This window comes from Myodes glareolus, chromosome 11 (assembly GCF_982192425.1).
Source record: "Myodes glareolus chromosome 11, mMyoGla1.1, whole genome shotgun sequence".
In the NCBI taxonomy this organism is placed as follows: Eukaryota; Metazoa; Chordata; class Mammalia; order Rodentia; family Cricetidae; genus Myodes; species Myodes glareolus.
Window position 1 is genome coordinate 85,634,318 of NC_142036.1, and position 17,909 is coordinate 85,652,226.

The window sequence follows — 17,909 nt, forward strand, 5'->3', positions numbered from 1 at the left end:
CGGTCAAGCCGGGCATGGTGCCACACTCCTAAAACTCCAACACTAAGAAGCTGGAGGCAGGAAGATCAGTCAGTTCAAGGCCAGTCTGGGTTACAAGAGACCCTGTGACAAACGGAGAAACAAAAGAGCAAGTGGATGCCAACTATTTCCCCAGAACCAAATTAAACATATCCTGTCTACATTTTTTTTTTCAAACCTGCCACTGCCTAAAATGTTTCAAATAGGAGAACATGAAACATCTCAACGTGGACTCTCACTAAAAATATCACAAGCATCCACACAGTCAACTGTCAGGGCCATACATTAAAGAGAAACAGAGAAACGTGAGCTAATTACTGGTTGTATTTCACGTGGACAGATACCCAAGCCTTTTGTTTAAGTAAACCATGAATAGACATTGGAATTAGAGAAGTAAATTGATGGCCAGTTGTGTTTTTCAGGCGTAGATCAGCATGCCTGTGCATTAAGGCCAGTGGAAACCGTAGGTCTTGCACATAGAGTTCAGTTAGGGAGTCAGGGTCAGAGTGTGAACCAGACGGCCATAGAAGATGACGGCATGGTTTGTGAGGTGAGAGGAGTGAGAGCCATCTGTTCCGGCACAGTGATGGGGATTTCCTGGAAAGGGAGACGAGGGAGAAAGTGATGGCTAACTATCACCAGTGGAGAACCAAAGACACTTGGGGTGTATGAACAACAGCAAGAGACCCTTCGTGTGGGACTTCAGGAAGTGGAATCCCACCGTCCTGACTGCAGAGGTGTGCTGCACCGTAGCCCCCAGGATGCGATTCCACTTCCACAATCCCCACCAATATACACGGTGGTTTCTGCTGTCATCTGGAATCAAAATGGAGTCTCATTTTGTCTCTTTTTAGTGGGTACAATGACAATAATCTAGTGAGAGCCACTGGCATAGAAACCTAACAGCCCTGAAACGAGCCTCCCAGTCACACCCTTTGCCCTCTGCTCTCTTCCAGCAATACGCTCCCCTGCTGGCTGTGTTCAGTTCTCAAGGCCAGTCGGAGCTCGTCCTGCTGCAGAAGGTTCAGGAGTACTGCTACGATAACATCCACTTCATGAAGGCCTTCCAGAAGATCGTGGTTCTCTTCTACAAAGGTATGGTCATGCTCCGTCCCTCAGCCTCTGTGCTCTGTAGAAGCTCAGAAAGCAGAGCGGGGCAGGGCAGGGATCACCAGCCTGATGCTAGGGAGGAGCCCCAGAGATGCTAACTGGTGAACGTCGAGAGAAGGCATGGCCTCAGTCTGCGCTGCATCAGGAACCTTGCTAGTTAGGCACCTAAACGTTTCTCACTGCTCAAAGCTGCCAGAAGACCGGGCATGAGCTGCTTGTTTCTTGGCTACCGTGAACGAATGTAATTACATAAGATAATCGAGTCTGCTTCTGAATTGTAACAATTAGCTCTAATAACAGTGATTACCAAAATGCTATATATACCGTGTGCAGACCCATTTCGGGGCCACAGGGCTGACTTGGAAATGACTGGAATTATTAGCCTTTCCCTTGACATTTTTGTTCTTTGGCCCAGCCATTCGCCTGTGTTTCTCAAGGCAAGGCTATTTTTAAGTATTCACATTTACTGTCTTTTCATGGTCTTTATAAGGTTTAGGTTGCCATGACAACTGGCACCGGCAATGAAAGTTAAATGTTCTCACTGATCTCAGTCTCCATACCTACAGCATACAAAAGTGATCCTGGGCTGTTTTAGGGCTGGATGATGTAGTTTTAATATGGGGGAAGGAGCGATTGGGAGATACATTGTGAACATTATAAAAGGCTCATTAGCGGTTATTACATGCATAAGCAGCATAATATAATGAATATAAAGTAATATAGGCTAAATGTTTATTTTCCCGTTCTATTCTTAAAATAGCCGAATGTTTTCCTTAGGTTTTACTAGTGTGCATCAATCGAACACGTGATGTCTTTGATCATCTTCTCCCAGCCCCTGTCGCCCTCTCCCGTGTCCCCCACTCCCCGGCTCCTGCCCATCTCTTTTATCCCTACCAGCCCACTTTCACTTCTGCACCTAGGTGAGCTTATCCAGGCTTACGTACAGACGCAGCCCTCACCCCTGCTCCCCAGAGTTGTCTACTTAGAATAATAACTTGACACTTTCTGTGATAAGTCTTTACATGGTTGAGTAATAGGCATTTTTTAAAGGCTTGGTTGTATTTCCCTGTGAATTTTAATTGGCCATCCAGACTCTTATTACGAATACATCTCACAAGTGTCTGGGGGTGATCGTTCACGTTTGCAGAACAATGGGTGGGTTGGTTAATTTTGTGTCACTTGACACCAGCGAGAGTCCCTTGGGAAAGGGGACCTCTGCTGAGATAATGCCCCAGCAGTGCGACCTGTGGGAAGGTCCAGCTCCCTGTGGGTGGTGCCACCTTTAGGCTGGTGGTTCTGTGAGCTGTGAGGAAGCAGGCTGAGTAAGCCCTAAGGAGCAAGCCAGTAAGCGGCACATGACCTCCAGGTTCCCCTGACTTCCTTGGATGACAGACTACATATTGAAAGCTGAAATAAGCCCTTTCTTCCCCAAGTCCTTCTGGTCAGCGTTTTATCACACCAACTAACTAGGACAGTGAGATATTTCATATATATAATATATGTGTGTGTGTGTATGTATGTATGTGTGTGTGTATATGTGTGTGTATGTATGTGTGTGTATAAACATAGTCACTATCCAGGAAGGCAGCTCAGTGGGTAACGGTGCCAGAGGGACGGACAACTGAAGTGATCCTTGGGACCCACGTGGTGGAAGGAGAGAACCAACTCTCTCGAGTTGTCCTTGATCTCTCTGTACGGCTCACTGTAGCATGCATAAGTAAATTACCTAAATATAATTTGTTAAAAAATTTAATTAAAGCAATTGCTAAATCTCATTTGAAATTATCTATCATTAGTTCTGTTTGGATGTGGTCCAAAGATAGTAGTGTCTCAGAATTGGGGCTCGCCAAACGAACGTCCCATTTCAAACCAAACCTGAGAGGCAAGAGCACTGGCTGTTCTTCCGGGGGACCAGAGTCCATTCCAGCACCTGTGTGGTTACTATCACATGTCTGTGACTCCAGGTCCCTGGGAACCAGCACCCTTCCTGGCTTCTTCCAACACTGCAGGCACAGGGCACCCAAACAGACATGAAGACAAAACACCAATGCACATAAATAATTTCAATTTTAAAATTAAAATAATTAATTTAAAAAAAGAAAACCCTGGGAGCTGGAGGGGTTGCTCAGTGTTTAGGAGCAGTGGTTGCTCTTGCAGGGGTCCTGGCTTCATTTCCCAGCACCCACGTGGTGGTTCACCATCATCCGTGGCAATTCAGGGGATGTGACAGCCTCTTCTGTTGTCCCCAAGTGTGCTGTGCATACACACCTGTAGACAAAACCATCAGTTGTAGAAAACGATTTTTAAAAAGTTCAGGTTCTGCTGCCAGTCCACCTACCCAGCAGCTGTTCTGCCCGCCAGTGCCACATCTGACTCACCTAACGCAGTGCAGAGGTTGAGGGACAAGCGGGTTCCCTCTTTCTGGGTTTCACTTGCCTTCTGACCCAGTGCTGTGCCCTGTCTTCTCCCCCAACCCACCGCCACCTCCATAACCGAACAGTCTCAAAAGTTTTCCATCAGAGGCATCATAGTTTAAATGTTAATTCCTCTATAAGAACCCCTGTTTCAGGGCTGGAGAGATGGCTCATTGGTTAAAAGCACAGGCTGCTCTTCCAGAGGTCCTGAGTTCAGTTCCCAGCAACCACATGGAGGCTCACACCCATCTCTATGGAATCTGATGCCTTCTTCTGGGATAAAGGTGTACCTGTTGATGGAACACTCACACATAAAGTAAAATAAATATTTAAAAGAAAAATATCCTATTTTATTATCTTATAATTCACACTCAAAGAAAAGGAGACTTGTTATTGGGAATGGCATCAGCATGGTTAATCTATATTCCATCTTTTTGTACTGCTGTAACCACAGTATCTGACAAAGGAACACCTTGAAGAAAGAAACATTCATTTGGGAAAATGGCTGCAGTGGTTTCAACCCATGGCAATAGGCTGTTCATGGGCAGCCAGAGTGAGGCCAGGACCGGGGCGGGGTTTCACCTTCCGAGACCCACTCTGAAGGGCTTATTTCTGCCACCTCCCCCACCTGCAAAAGGCTCTGCAGCCTGTGATAGAGCCGCAGGGGGGGTGACAAGCATTCCAAATGTGAGTCTTTGGATTCAGACCTCACGGCGTGTAAGTGGCATGTGAGCGTGAACCGCTGACGCCCTTCGGATCTCGCTATGCCTGTCAATGCCAGCATCCTTCCCCGCTAGGCTCCTCAGAGCAGCTAATGACAGGAAGTAAAGCTGACCACTTACTAGTTTCCAGTCCCAAATGCCAAGGGACAGTGACCTGAAATTATAAAATTACCCAGGAAATAAAAGGCAGAGGTAGCGGTTCTGCCTTTTACTAACCCAGTTAGTCATGTCTGTGGCAGGAAGGGCACCAGCATCACGTTTATTTTGCTGGTTTGAAGGGAAATCAGAAAGAAAACTTTCTTAGTAGGGACCTAAAGATAAGTCACTGAGATGTTAATTATTATTTTTCGATAATTTGTTAATTTTCTATGAGCCTAATTATACATACAGCCTATTTTCTTGGGTGAAATATTGCATGTTTCCTCTTGAGACCATCCTTGGGAGGATGGGTGTTCCTACCACCATTAAAATCGTTGCTAGGTTACCATGCTTATTTTTTACTTGTAATCAGTGTTTCACTTGTACTTGTATGTGTTTCATTCGCTTCTATGAGATAGTAGATGATCTTGTTCTGTACCCGGAAAGCCTAGATGAAGAGTGAGTGTGAAGTTGTTCTCTCTGCCCGACTCTGATGTGTGACACTCACCTGGAGGACTTGCTGAAATGCAGGCTAAGGTGTCAGCGAGATGGATCCGCACTTGGTGCTTCCTGCCGAGGGCCGGAGTTTGGTTCCCAGAACCCGGCATGGGTTCACAGTTGTTTGTCCCATACCTTCACCTCCAGGGGGTCCCACTCCAGAGGGTTTGTGAGAGGTCTTTTAACTTTTTCTTTTGAAAGGTGAGCCCCCCCCCCCAGTATCCCTAGTGTCCTGGACCCTTCTATGAACACCAGGCTAGCTTTGAATTCATAGAGATTTCCCCCTGACTCTGCCTCCCAGGTGCTGAGAGGAAAGATGGCTTCCACCGTGCCAGCCTTCATTTTCTCATTTACAGAAACCTCATATGTTAAACTCTGTGTCTTATACAAATATTTCTTTAACAGTTTCTTATTCTAGTTCATTCTTTCTTTTTCTTTCTTTCTTTTGAAAAAAAGTGAATGCCCTTCTCAGGAGATACTTCCCAGCATTCTTAGGGGAAATTATTTTTTGACCTGTGTCCCTGTGTGACACTCCCAGTGTATAATTCTGAATTTTTTTAAGATTCTGATGGCATAGTTTTAGACTTAACTATATAAATAACATGCCATAAAGTTAAATAGTTCTCAGCCTCTTTATTCTGCCCCTGTGTTTGTCTATTGTTTGTGAAATGAACCCGTGCTATCTAGCCTCTCTTTTGTTCAGTGCTGGAAATTACATAGACCAAGGAGCTCCCCACTTCCTAAGATGCAGGATGGAAGGAAAATATACCATCTAACCCAAGGGAACACCATAAGCTTGTAATTTTAACAAACCCCTCTCCCACTTTTCCATAATAGGATTAAAATATCCCTTCCTTTCTTCATTCCTCAGGAGTTCTTTTTTAAACCTAAACCTGGTGCCTTTTGCCTAGAATTCCAGCTACACAAGGTGGCTAAGGCGAGAGGAGGCAAGGCCAGCCTGGGCTAGAGAGTAAAACCTTCTGTCAGAAAGATGCTTACTACATGTACCGGGCTTGGAGCCCTGAGCTCACAGAGATCCGCCTGCCTTTCGGTCTCTCGCTCTGGGATTACCTGAAGTGTGTGTATGCTGATGCCCTCCAAAGCCAAAGACTTTGGATTCCCATGGAGGAGTACAGGTGGTGGGTCATGCATGTAAGGTACCAAAAGGACCTTGGGGGGCGGGGATGGTGATACATTCAACTGTTTCTCCAGCCTTTCTTCAACTTCTTGATAACCCGGCATACCTATCTGTCCCAGGTAGTGGCTTTAGTTCTTTTTATTGTTAATTCCCTAGTGCTAGAAATATGATCTGTCAACAAATATTCACCAATAAATGGGATTCTTTTTGTTTGTTTGTTCTTATTTTTGTTTTTGTTTTTCCAGACAGGGTTTCTCTGTGTAGCCCTAGTCATCTTGAAACTCACTCTATATAGACCAGGCTGGCCTTGAACTCCAGAGATCTGCCTGCCTCTGCCTCCGGAGTGCTGGGATTAAAGACTTAAAATGGGGTTCTTAACATCTCAGAATTCTTCATTGTACTGCTGTGTGATTTTAGCAGACTAACTTGATGTGGTTTTGCCAGTGTTTGGATGTCATTTCCATCCCTGTCATTGGCACACTTTGCCCTCTGTGGGGTGAGAAACACTAGCCTGAGCTCTGCCTGGGAAAGGCCTGCAAGCAGGGCCTCTGAGTGGCAGGTGAAATCTGCTGTCCTATCCTGCTCACGGGTTGGTTAATGTGTGGAAAGGATACAGTTTCTATTTGTATCTTTATCAATTGTCGGTATTTGTTGTGTCTTATAACCAACCTATCTATAGTTGTTGAGGAGGGAGAGAGACAAAGACAGAAGCTCCATATGGCTAGACATCTCTGCTGAGAATTCTCGCGTTCCTGGGGGATGAGTGATCAAAGGAGTCAGGAAAAATGCTGAAATCTAAGTCTCAAGTGCCTTAAAGACAGTGTGCCAGTAACAAGGGAACTTAACACCCCTAATTAGTATTCTTGAAAATTCTTGTATAGCAACACGTCTCTGCCTGGAGTCATAACCACCCGCTCTTTCCCTTTTTAGACTGATGGAGGTAACACCTGTTTGCCAAACCAGCCACATCGTTTATTTATTTTAAATGCCTGGGTGTTGTGTCTGTATGTTTTGTCCACCATATGTATATGTGGTTCCCGTGGAAGCCAGAAGAGGTTGTTCTCTCTTCTGGGACTGGAGTTACAGATGACTGCTAACTGCCACATTGGTACTGAGAATTGAACCTGCATCCTCTGGAAGATCAGCCAGGGCTTTTAACCACTTGGCCATCTCTCCAGTGTCCTCCTCCTCATTTCTTCAGCTTAATCCAAGAGTCCTTTCTAAATGCCTGATGGCTTTTTTAAAGGAAAGTAAAACTAAACGCTTTTGTTATGAAAATGCTACTGATGTTTTAAATGAATGCCACTTTAAATAATTCCTGTGATATTTATCAATCAAAATTATTTTTAATTGCATGTGTGTTGTTAAACTGTTGTGTGAATGTTACATCTATTTATCAGTACATGTAAGGGAATAGACTCTTACGGGGAACACAGTCCCAAAAGATAATTTGTTAGGACTCTGCCAGAGTATGTAGATTGTTTTCATATTTACCTGTCCTTAAGTGTCCTCCATTCATAACTTAGTGGCGTGCCATTTACAATTTTAGATAATAGGTACTTCACACTTTCGCTGTGTCTCCCTTACTGTGACTCTGGGGAAGTACTGCACTATGGCATGGACTTTTATACTCTAGCATGTAATAATTGACTGATGGCGTGTGGTGTAGAAGGTCGGATTGACCGTCGATCCTGTCCTTGAAGCTTGTCTTTGCTTGCTGGTATCATCATTGCACCCTGCCTTCATCTTTTCTAATTGCCATTTCTCCTTAACAAACAGAAAAGGGAAATCTACCTTAGCATTCGGAGCTATTCCTAGCAGCTTCTAGCTCCTAGGCCCGCATGTCTGTGCCTCATAATAAATGAGGCTGCACCTTAAGCAGGATGTGGTAGAGCTTGTAAGGGCATGGTTTTCTAAAATATTGGAATTGCTGATCCGTTTGTTAAAAAGATTTCCTTGCCCCAGTGCTGGCCTGTGTGGCTTGCACTCCTGTGGATGTGGTGCAATCGCTGTGGCCAAGAGGACATTCTGTGCTACTCAGAAATGAGGGGAGAGAGAGAGAGAGAGAGAGAGAGAGAGAGGCTCTAATGGAGACGAGAAGAGGAAGTTGAGTGTCCTCGTCAGGTTTTACCCCACACTAGAGGCTCATGTTTTCTCTTTCACACTGTAGCACTGTCCACACACACAGACCCTTGGAGCTGGGCAGCAGTCCTCCTGTGCACACACACACACACATCCTTGGAGCCAGCGTTGTAAGCATATTCTGAACACAGATCCATGGTGATATATGAATTCTTGTCCTCCTGATTGCCCAGCAAATGCTCCTAACTCCCTTGCCACCTCTCCAGAAACGCCCCCACACCGAGTTGTTTTAAGCATGGCATTCCTGTTGTAACTTGACAATCTTGCTTTCCAACTGCAGCCGACGTTCTGAGCGAAGAAGCGATCCTGAAGTGGTATAAAGAAGCACACGCCGCCAAAGGCAAGAGTGTCTTTCTCGACCAGATGAAGAAATTCGTGGAGTGGCTCCAAAACGCAGAAGAAGGTAGACTTCATTTGACAACTCTGATGGTCACTGGACAAATACTTGGTCATTGTATTTCAGGTCACACACACACACCCACTTTCCTTAAAATTTTTAATGTGCCTTCATAGATAATAAGCTTTTTTATTTTGCCTCCATCTAAAAGCAAGATAATACAAGTTTTTTAAAGAAATAATAAAGGGACTATGGTGAGGATGAAATGGTGGGGCTTAGCCACACACGGTGCGATTGAGTGGGGTTTCAGCCCTTGCAGGTGAGCTATGCTGGAGACAGAAGCACAGCATGCAAGCCTGCCTTAGAATCAAAGGTTAAACTCCTCAATGATGTATGTGGGCTCATTGTATTATTAGAAGGTCAAAGTTCACTGGGAAGCACAAGTTACAGAGGGTGTTTGATGTGCTCTGATGTTTTGCCTAATTAATACATGGTAAAAATGTCCCAGGCTGACCACATAGTGATATTTTATTTGTAATCTAACAAATAAAGCTGGCCTGAAGATCAGAGTGCAGAGCTGAGCCACTAGTTCGCCACAGAGGCCAGGTGGTGGTGGCGCACACCTTTAATCCTAGCGCTGATGAGACGGAGGCAAAAGAATCCCTGAGTTCAAAACCACCCTGGGCTACACAAAACTGAGCCAGTCTTAAAGACAAACAGGTGCTGGCTCACGCCTTCAATCCCAGCACTGGGGCAGTGGAGACAGAAAGGGATATGGCTCGTGGAGAGAGGAATATAAGGTGGGAGGAGATGGGAGGGCAAATGCAGTCTGGAGAGGCACTGTGAGGATTCCTAGAGACAGGATCGTCGCTTCAGTCGAGGTAAAAGGTCTGTCTAGTATCTGGCCACTCTGCTTCTCTCTGAGTTAGATTACAAACAAAATATCACCACAGCCCACAGCATTGGCTGCTCATTAGAAGCTCATTCATAACCTCATAGAAGGGAGTCTGATAATAAATAATACCTGGTTTTCCCCTTTTTTTTTCTCCTAGAATCCGAATCAGAAGGTGAAGAAAACTAAATGTCTCAAGCACACTGCCTAACGCCACACTTTGCGGACGGGATTGCTGAAGCGTTGGGGGAGGGAAACTCGGCTTCTGTTTTATTTATCAAGGACATAAATGATGGGCAGCGAAGCCTCCCTGCTCAGAGGGGAAGGGGTTTTCATTTCTGTTTTGTTTAAACGGAGCCCTGAGGCATCAGCTAAGACACTTGGGACTCTACCTCTCGCTGTATGCTAATTAAAGCCATTCACCAAGGGGTCAGGTAGGAACCTGAAGCTTAATACTCATTTGACCCCTTTTTTAGCTGTATTTTCAGGTACCGTGTGAATGCCCCACTGCTGTCTGTATCACAGGGCCATATCAATAGTTGTGTTTCTTCCGCTCGTGGATGGGATTTGACAAACCAGTTTTTTAAATAAATGGCTTTTTAAAAATCCTTGTGTTTTATGCTCAGAGTTCTTTTCGTTTATTGGTGTAGTGGGGATGGAGACACCATGACCACAGCTACTCTTAGAAAGAAAACATGTCGTTGAGGCTGGCTTACGGTTCAGAGGTTTAGTCCATTATCTTCATGGTGGCGTCCAGGCAGGCATGGAGCTGAAGAGGCAGCTGAGAGTTCTGGATCTGGATCTGAATCTAGCAGGGAGAAAGAATGCCACACTGGGCTAACTAAAGCATCTGAGACCAAAGCCTGCCCCCGGTGACACACTTCCTCCAACAAGGCCACACCTCCTAGTAGTGCCACTGTCTATGGGGACCATTTTCTTTTGGAACACCGCAGGGTGTGTGAGAGCATCCAACTCGGGCTTCAGGTTTAGAACCTGGCCGGCACTTTCGCCTGTTCAGCCAGCTCCTATCCTCCCCGCACCCCCCCCCAGAGTTTTTATTCCCTCAAGTTACTTCCTAACACAGGTGTCACAATTTTTTCCTATCCAAACATTAAATGGTTACATTTCTTAACTATGAGACCTACTGTGTCTAGACATGGTCACTCAAAGCTATAACCCCAGCATTTCGGGGGCTGAAGGACAGTTTGGGCCACACAGTGAGCTTCAGGCTATCCTGGAGTACAGTGTAAGACCCTATTCCAAATACTTTAGTGGGGGGGGGGATAGTCTGTTCTTTCGATCCTCTTCATGGTGAAATAGAAATTAATCCCAATATGTGTGTATACTGCCAGTAACATCTCAGAAGTTACTACAGTTGTTAAATATGTAAATGTATAGTGTTGGAGCCCACAATACTGAACAGCGAAGTACAGCTGAAGACCAATAGACAGACCCACGGGAAGCGTATGTACATTCCAGATGGAGGAGCCGATTGCAGAGCTGCTGCAGAGTCACTGTCAGTTCTGTAGAAGTCGTGTGAGATTCTGGCCTTTCTCCCTCCAGAATATCCCAGCAGTGTATACATCACTCATTAAACCTGACTTCTCCTGTACTGGCAACCGGATACCTTTTCCACACCATGGACCCCTGGTATGAAAGTATTCACTCAGTTAAACCTTTGTTCTCTTAGTCAGATCTACATAAAGCTGATCCTCCACAACTATCTTTACTGACAGGACTCATTGACAAGAAAGGAGCCCTAAGCAGGAGGCTCTGAGCAGAGAGACAAATATGTGGCTCACTGATAAACAGGGCTGGGTGCCTCCAATTATCTAACTGCTGATTCAGAAAGGTGTAATCTACTGGCCTTTTGCTCTGACCTAACAAGCTATTAATATTCTGTATTTACCCTTCACCTTGGTTTCAATTAACATAAGATCATAGCCCAGGAAATTAACTGTTTCTGCCTTTACCCCTAGAGATACAGGAAATAGGTCTGAGTCACCAAAGCAGCCTCAGACGTTAATTCTCACCTGGCTGCTGGCAGGCACCCTGCTGGAGATGGAAGCACGGTCTCCATAGAGATTCCTATTAATTCAGGCAGCTACATGCTGATGCAAATCAAGCACCTCGCCTTCCTCCGGAGCCCGAGAGTTGCTATGGTTACCAATGCTGTGTTCCCTTCTGCGGGGATGGAAACGGAAATGCGCGGAGAGCACAGCGGTGCTGCTGCTGCGTTTCCCATGATTATTCCTCATAAACGTCTCGCTTAATCGTTACACCTAAGAAAGTCAGTTAGTGCACAAAAACTTCTTAGAACTTTCTGTGGATTCGTAATTAATCCTCCCGACATCTGCCGGGGAGCTTCACAGCCACATCCTCTCTGAGCCGCCAGGCTCCTCCTTGCCAGTTTCAGCCGGTTCCATGCTTGTTAACTGTATATGAACCGGAAACGTGTGCGTGGGTAGAAGAGCAAGAAACAAGAGAACGTTGGAGAGGACACAGGAAGAATAAGTGAGGCGTGATAAAAAAAAAGACTACGTGAAGTAATGTATTTTCCCTCAGACATAATTAGCCAGTTTTCTCCTGCTATAGCAAATCTTGCTGAACCCTGAGAGGTTTAATGGGCTTAACCCCAAAATAAACCTCAACAATATAGTTCCATGCTACTTGTATTTTCCTTGTGTCTATTTCTTTCCTGTGTGCTTAAAGAAGTGTAAATGTTAAAGTGTATGTTTGTATTCGTATATACTCAGGTGATTTTAGTCTTTGAAGAGTCTGCTCTCAATGGTAACAATGTAATAAATCTGACCATTTCGGAAACGTTGTAGCCTTTACTCTTGAAAAACATAAAGTGATTTTGCTGTCAGGGCAAGGGAAGGTTCAAGACAAAAATGCTACATAGACAGTTGAAACAAAATGAGGGTGTACTGCTAAGTGGTATAAAACCTTTCTTTTCCTGTTTGGTCAGGCGGTATATCAGCTGCTGGTTCTCTCAGGTCCTCCAGAGGGACAGACAGGACTAAGGGGATGAAAATATATAGAGATATCACAATTTAGTAAGTTTTAAAATAGTAACCAGGGCCAAATCACACCTGAGATGTTGAGAAGCCAGTATTCGGCCATGAGGCTGGGTTGTCAAACAGTTGGAATGGTTCCAGAATAGCTGTTTGTCAATGAGGGGTGCTTGCCCATGGTCACTTTGTCCACAAGGTGGGTGCCTCTGCCTTCCCCTGTGCTGAGACTCCAGAATTCCCTGGAGAAACACTGGTCTGTAAGCAAAGCAATCAGCAGCAATGGTGGCACACCTCAGCTTAGCAGCCTTTTTAAGTCTGGGCTCCTGTCAGAAGATACTGCCCACAATTGGGGCAGGGCTTCCCCATCAATCAGGACCATTCTTCCAGCAGGTTTCCTACTCGGGTGATTCTAATGTGGCCAGTTGACCTTAAAACCAAGCATAATAACTGCCTTGTAGGTGAGAAGAAAGTGTGATATTCCTTGGGTTTTATATGTGTATGAGTGTTTCACCTGCATATATACTTATACATAGCATGTATGTGGTGCCAAGGGAGGGCAGGTGTCAGATTCCTGCAACTGGAATCGTGGACAGTGTGGATCACACTGTGGGTTCTTGAATTGAACCCCAGTCAGTCTTCTGGAAGAGGACCCAGTGCTCTTAACTCTCCATTCCTGTGATAGTCTTTTTTTATTACATTGTGCATGTGTGTCTGTGTGTGTGTATGTGTGTGTGTGTCTGTGTGTGTCTGTGTGTGTGTATGTGTGTGTGTGTGCGTGCGCGCCTGCGCACACATCCTCACCATGCTCATAGAGGTCAGAGGCCAACTTGGCAGCAAACTCAGCGCTCTCCTTTCACAGATGTGGGTCCCAGGGATTGAATTAGGTCACAGCCTTGATCCAGGTGTACCCACTGTGCCATCTTGCCCTAGAATCTGGTATTTTTAGAGGCTCGTTCTTTAAGGGAGGGGAAAAAGGGCAAGGAAGAAAGTTCTGGTTTCTCCCAGACCACCATCAGTTTACGGAAATCTCTACTGTCTCTGTCCTCCCCCACCTACATGAGAAGGATGTGAAATTAAATGATAGTCACATCATAGAGCCTGTAGTGATGCTTTTGTTTGTTTCTTTTTTAAGACAGGGTTTCTCTGTAACAGCCTGTCTGTCCTAGAACGTGATCTGTAAACCAGGCTGGCATTGAACTCACAGAGATCCACCTGCCTCTGCCTCCCGAGTGCTGGTATTAAAGGCATACACCACCCAGTTGATATGTTTGTTTTAGTCGAAAAAAATGTTTAATTTCCAAACAATGTAGTAGCACATGCTAATCATCAAAAGGTGTAGGCAAGAGAACTGTGAGCACAAGGCCAGACTGGGCTATATAAAAATGAAGGTAACAGCAACAGCAACAACAACAACAAGAGTAATTTGGTCCACTAATTTGACGAATGTATGCTAGTTAAGATACACAGCAGACATGTTTACACATACAGTAAACTAAATCTGCTTCTCTAATACATGGATTAAAAAACATTTTTGAGTATATCAAAGATAAAATGTTACATATTATATTCAATTTACCACAGAATATTTTATACCATATTAAATGTTTCACATTTTATATCAATATTTAAGGAAGTTTTCCTTTCACTTTAGGGGAACATGAGTAAAAATTGAAAGCCACTGAATTACAGTGTATTTACCGTCCCTGTTTCTCAGGTGGCCAAACAACATGGGTGTTTAACTGAGGGTTAGTGACCAATGACCAAGACGGTAATAGACATCCAAACTGTATCTTCCATCACACATCTGTGCTTCTTTTGTTTTTTATGCCAAGAATAGCTTTCTACAGTGCAAGCAAAAGTTAAAAAAAAAATCCTAGCTCATTTGGTCTGGGGTATTACTTAGCATGAGCAAGGCCCCGCCATAAGAGCTAAGTAAATAAATAAGAACATGCAGTACTTCTATTTGAGAAGCACCTGGAATTTCCTAGCCTATAGCAGATATGGAAAGTCAGTTACCAAGGTCCCAAAGCTGATGGCAATCTGAGCTACATAACCTGGAGGCACATGCTCCAGTAGCACGAACTTAAAGGAGCCTCAAACTAAAGCCCTGCCATTCACTGAAAGCTTTTGTTGTTTTAGAGACAGGGTCATACACAGCTTACGACTGGCCTCTCCTCACTGTGTAACTGAGTGTGGCCTTGAGCTTTTGCTTCTCCTGCCTTCGCCTCCCAAATGCTGGGGTTACACGCACGCGCGTACACCACACAGTGCTGGCGATTGAATTCACGGCTCCGTGCACGTGGGGCAAATGCTCTGTAGAACGAGTTACAGCCGGCCCTGTTTTCCTTTAAAGTGGCTAACTTAGCTAGCATAATAAATTATCCTAGTACCGCCAACTTTAAGGACACATTTCTGACTTCACCCACCTGATCTGGAAGTGGCCTTGCCCCTACCTCGCCTGGGCCTTCTCTGGCTGCAGTCACGCAGTTGGCTGGGGCTCCATCCTCTGGAGGGCGCTGGAGCTGCTTCCGGGCCGACTCACTAGTTTGGATGCCTCAGCTCCCCTTCCTCTTTTTCCATCTCCCATAGGATACCTGAAAGCCCTCGGAGAGGAAGCTGGCTTTGCCCCAGCTGTGACTGATTATAGGGGGAGCCCCAGAAATAAGCCAGTCTTCAATAACCTGATGCTGAAAATGATGACGTCAATTCTCTGCACTCCAAGGCCCAGCCTATGGAATGTAAAATGCTATACCTACACTGGTGTGGATGCCGGGATATAGGAATAACATGAAGTCATCTGAGAGACTGGTTACTATAGTAAAAGTGGTAGGCAGACAAAAGCAACTTTTAGACATTAAAATCTTTCTCTAATGTTCAAGTAATAAGAACAGGGCTGGGGCGCAGCTCAGCTGTGGAACAATGACTTAGCTATATGTATGTAGATATGTAATAGCTATATATAGATATGTAAGATGATAGAAGTCTCAAAAATACACACAGAAAGCTCTGTGGCCTTGGCAACTTTCCCACACTGAAAAGTACCTGAATGATGAACACCATATATTTGTGGGACCTCTGGGGTACAATGACACTCAATGACAGCTGACATCACGTCCCTGCAAATGAAAGCAGTAACTCAATTGGACACCTACAGAAAGTGTGAGAAGAGGGGATGCACAGTGGTTAAAAGCTCTTGCTCCTACAGAAGGCCTGGCTTGGTTCCCGGCACACATGAAGCAGCTTATGAACCTTTTCTGCTTATTTATGTTTATTTGAATTTTTTCTAGAAAACAGAGTCTTCCAACTGCAAAAATTACTGTATTCATTAAGGAATACATTGAAAACATTTGGGGAGAAGCATTCTAATATTTTTAGGAATTCGGTTGTTCTACTCATTGTTCTTGTGACTGAGACAGGATCCCACTACACAGTCCTGTCTGCCATAGAACTTGCTGTATGAAGTGCTCTGGCCTTGAACTTCGAGACCTGTTGGAACACAGTCCCACAATGTAGTGTGAGAAGTCTGAGTGCTTGTGAGAAACTCCAAGAAAACCGACAAGAGCCTTGGGACCTCAGTTTCTTCAAAGCCCAGAGCTGTCTTGGAGTGTGTTTTCTTGCTCCTCTGGGGTGTAGCGCATAGGAGTGAGTTTACTTTGTTGGTATTTGTGTGCCTGTAGAGAAAACATATGCCACGTGCAGCTTATCCTTGGGATGGTACAGTTTACTCCCATGCTCTTCCTAACCCTCCGAGTACAGCTTCAGTCCCGTACTTCTCAACCTTCCTAATGCCGAGACCCCCAAACGTAAGGTTATTTCATTGCTTCTTCGAAACTGTAATTTTGCTACGATTATGAATCCTAATGTAAATATCCGATATACAGGATGGTCTTAGGCGACCTCTGTGAAAGGGTCATTCAGATCCCCAAAGGGGTCAAGACAGAGAGGTTGAGAACCACTGTTTTAGTCCATCTCATTTTTGTTTGGGCCCCACTCTCTCAGGTTCACCAATTGGAGCAGGAAACAGAGACCTACCTCCCTTCCTTCTGAGAGCCGGGATTAAAGGCTTATGGCACTCCCAGCTATAAATATGGTTTTGTTTGTTTCTTTAAGAATCGTCTATTCTGTATCCTGCTATTAATAGTATTTTGTAATATTTTACCATATAAATACAGAATTCTTCAAAAACATAACAGAAGATAATAGTTACCATTGGTATAAATAGAATATAATTATTCAGCTATTCTCTGGTGTCTGATTAAGGGAACGTAATTGCTCTCCCAGGCATCATAGCCAACTCCTTCAGCACGAATTCGTGAACCAGGAATACTGTCAGTGCGAGGAACTGAACCCAAAGACTGCTTACTCCAGGCAGCTGTTCTACATAACCCGACTCCTTTACACTTACACTTTTATTATATTTATTTAATTATGGGGAGGGGGCACATGAGTCCTACAGTATGTGTGAAGGTCACGGGACAATTGTAGGAGTGAGTTCTTCTTATTTACCATGTTGATCTATGGGATCAAACTCAGGCCGTAGGACTTGGTCACAAGAGCCCGTACTTGATAAGCTGTCTTCCCAGTTGACACTTGTATTTTGAGACAGTCCTTCTCTTAGCTGCTCAGGCTGGCTTCAAGCTTTCAATTCTCTCATTTCAGCCTCCCATATCCCACTGAGATTATTATTATTTTTTTTTACTAATAATAGGGAAGTATAAGACTGGGTTTCAGCGATAGCTTTGGAGCATGTACTTGCCTTCATACTTGTCATTAAACAAACAAAACAGCCAAGCCTAGTGATTTGTGCCTGTCACCTTGACACTCAGATGGCAGAGACAGGAAGGATCACCAGCCTGGTGTATATGGTGAGTTCCAGAGCAGTCAGACCTCCAGGAGGCGACTACCTAAGGAGAGGGGATGAGACAGCAGGGGAGACAGAGAAGAAAGGACCGTAAGGGAGGACAGAGGAGAAGGGAAGAAGGGAAGAGAGGAGAGGGGAAGGGAAGACAAGGGAGAAGGGAAGGAAAGAAGAAAGGGCATTCCTATTTTATATGGACTGAACAGGCTGTCCAAATAAAGGAAACACAACAACTCACTGTTGCTTCAGTGGTTAGCGTTTCTTATGGGCGTTTGCTGCTTGTGAGTGATGGAGAGAGATGAACCTGGATGTGCTTGCCTTGAGCAAGAAGCTGGCCCACTAATTAGTTGTTTAGCTAATGAGTAAGTCACTTAACACTTGCTATTTACTTTACTTGATTGTAAAATAAGGGCCTAGAGAAGATCCATTCTTAAACAGTGACTGTGCTGATGCCCGGAAAACAGCCCACATTGCCACCCAGGCCTCATCCGGAGTCACCCGGGGGGACTGCAAGTCTTACTCAGTCTGCCTGGGCAGGCCTCAGGTTGGCTTTCTCTAACAAGTCCTAGGTGTTACTGGAGGCTCTGCTCTGTGGGTTCAGTGGTCTTTAAGATCTAAGCTTTGG

General features: G+C 44.8%; 1 protein-coding gene across 1 annotated transcript in view; it reads left to right on the top strand.

Moving 5' to 3' along the window:
• The window catches only part of Bzw2 (basic leucine zipper and W2 domains 2), a 50,966-nt gene extending 40,949 nt beyond the window's left edge, over window positions 1-10,017 (top strand). The window contains exons 10-12 of the mRNA XM_048415493.3: window positions 975-1,113; window positions 8,461-8,583; window positions 9,570-10,017. Of these exons, the coding sequence (XP_048271450.2) occupies window positions 975-1,113; window positions 8,461-8,583; window positions 9,570-9,598 (291 nt within the window). The 3' untranslated portion in view covers window positions 9,599-10,017. The remainder of the gene's footprint in view (window positions 1-974; window positions 1,114-8,460; window positions 8,584-9,569) is intronic.
• The last annotated feature ends 7,892 nt before the right edge of the window (window positions 10,018-17,909 follow it).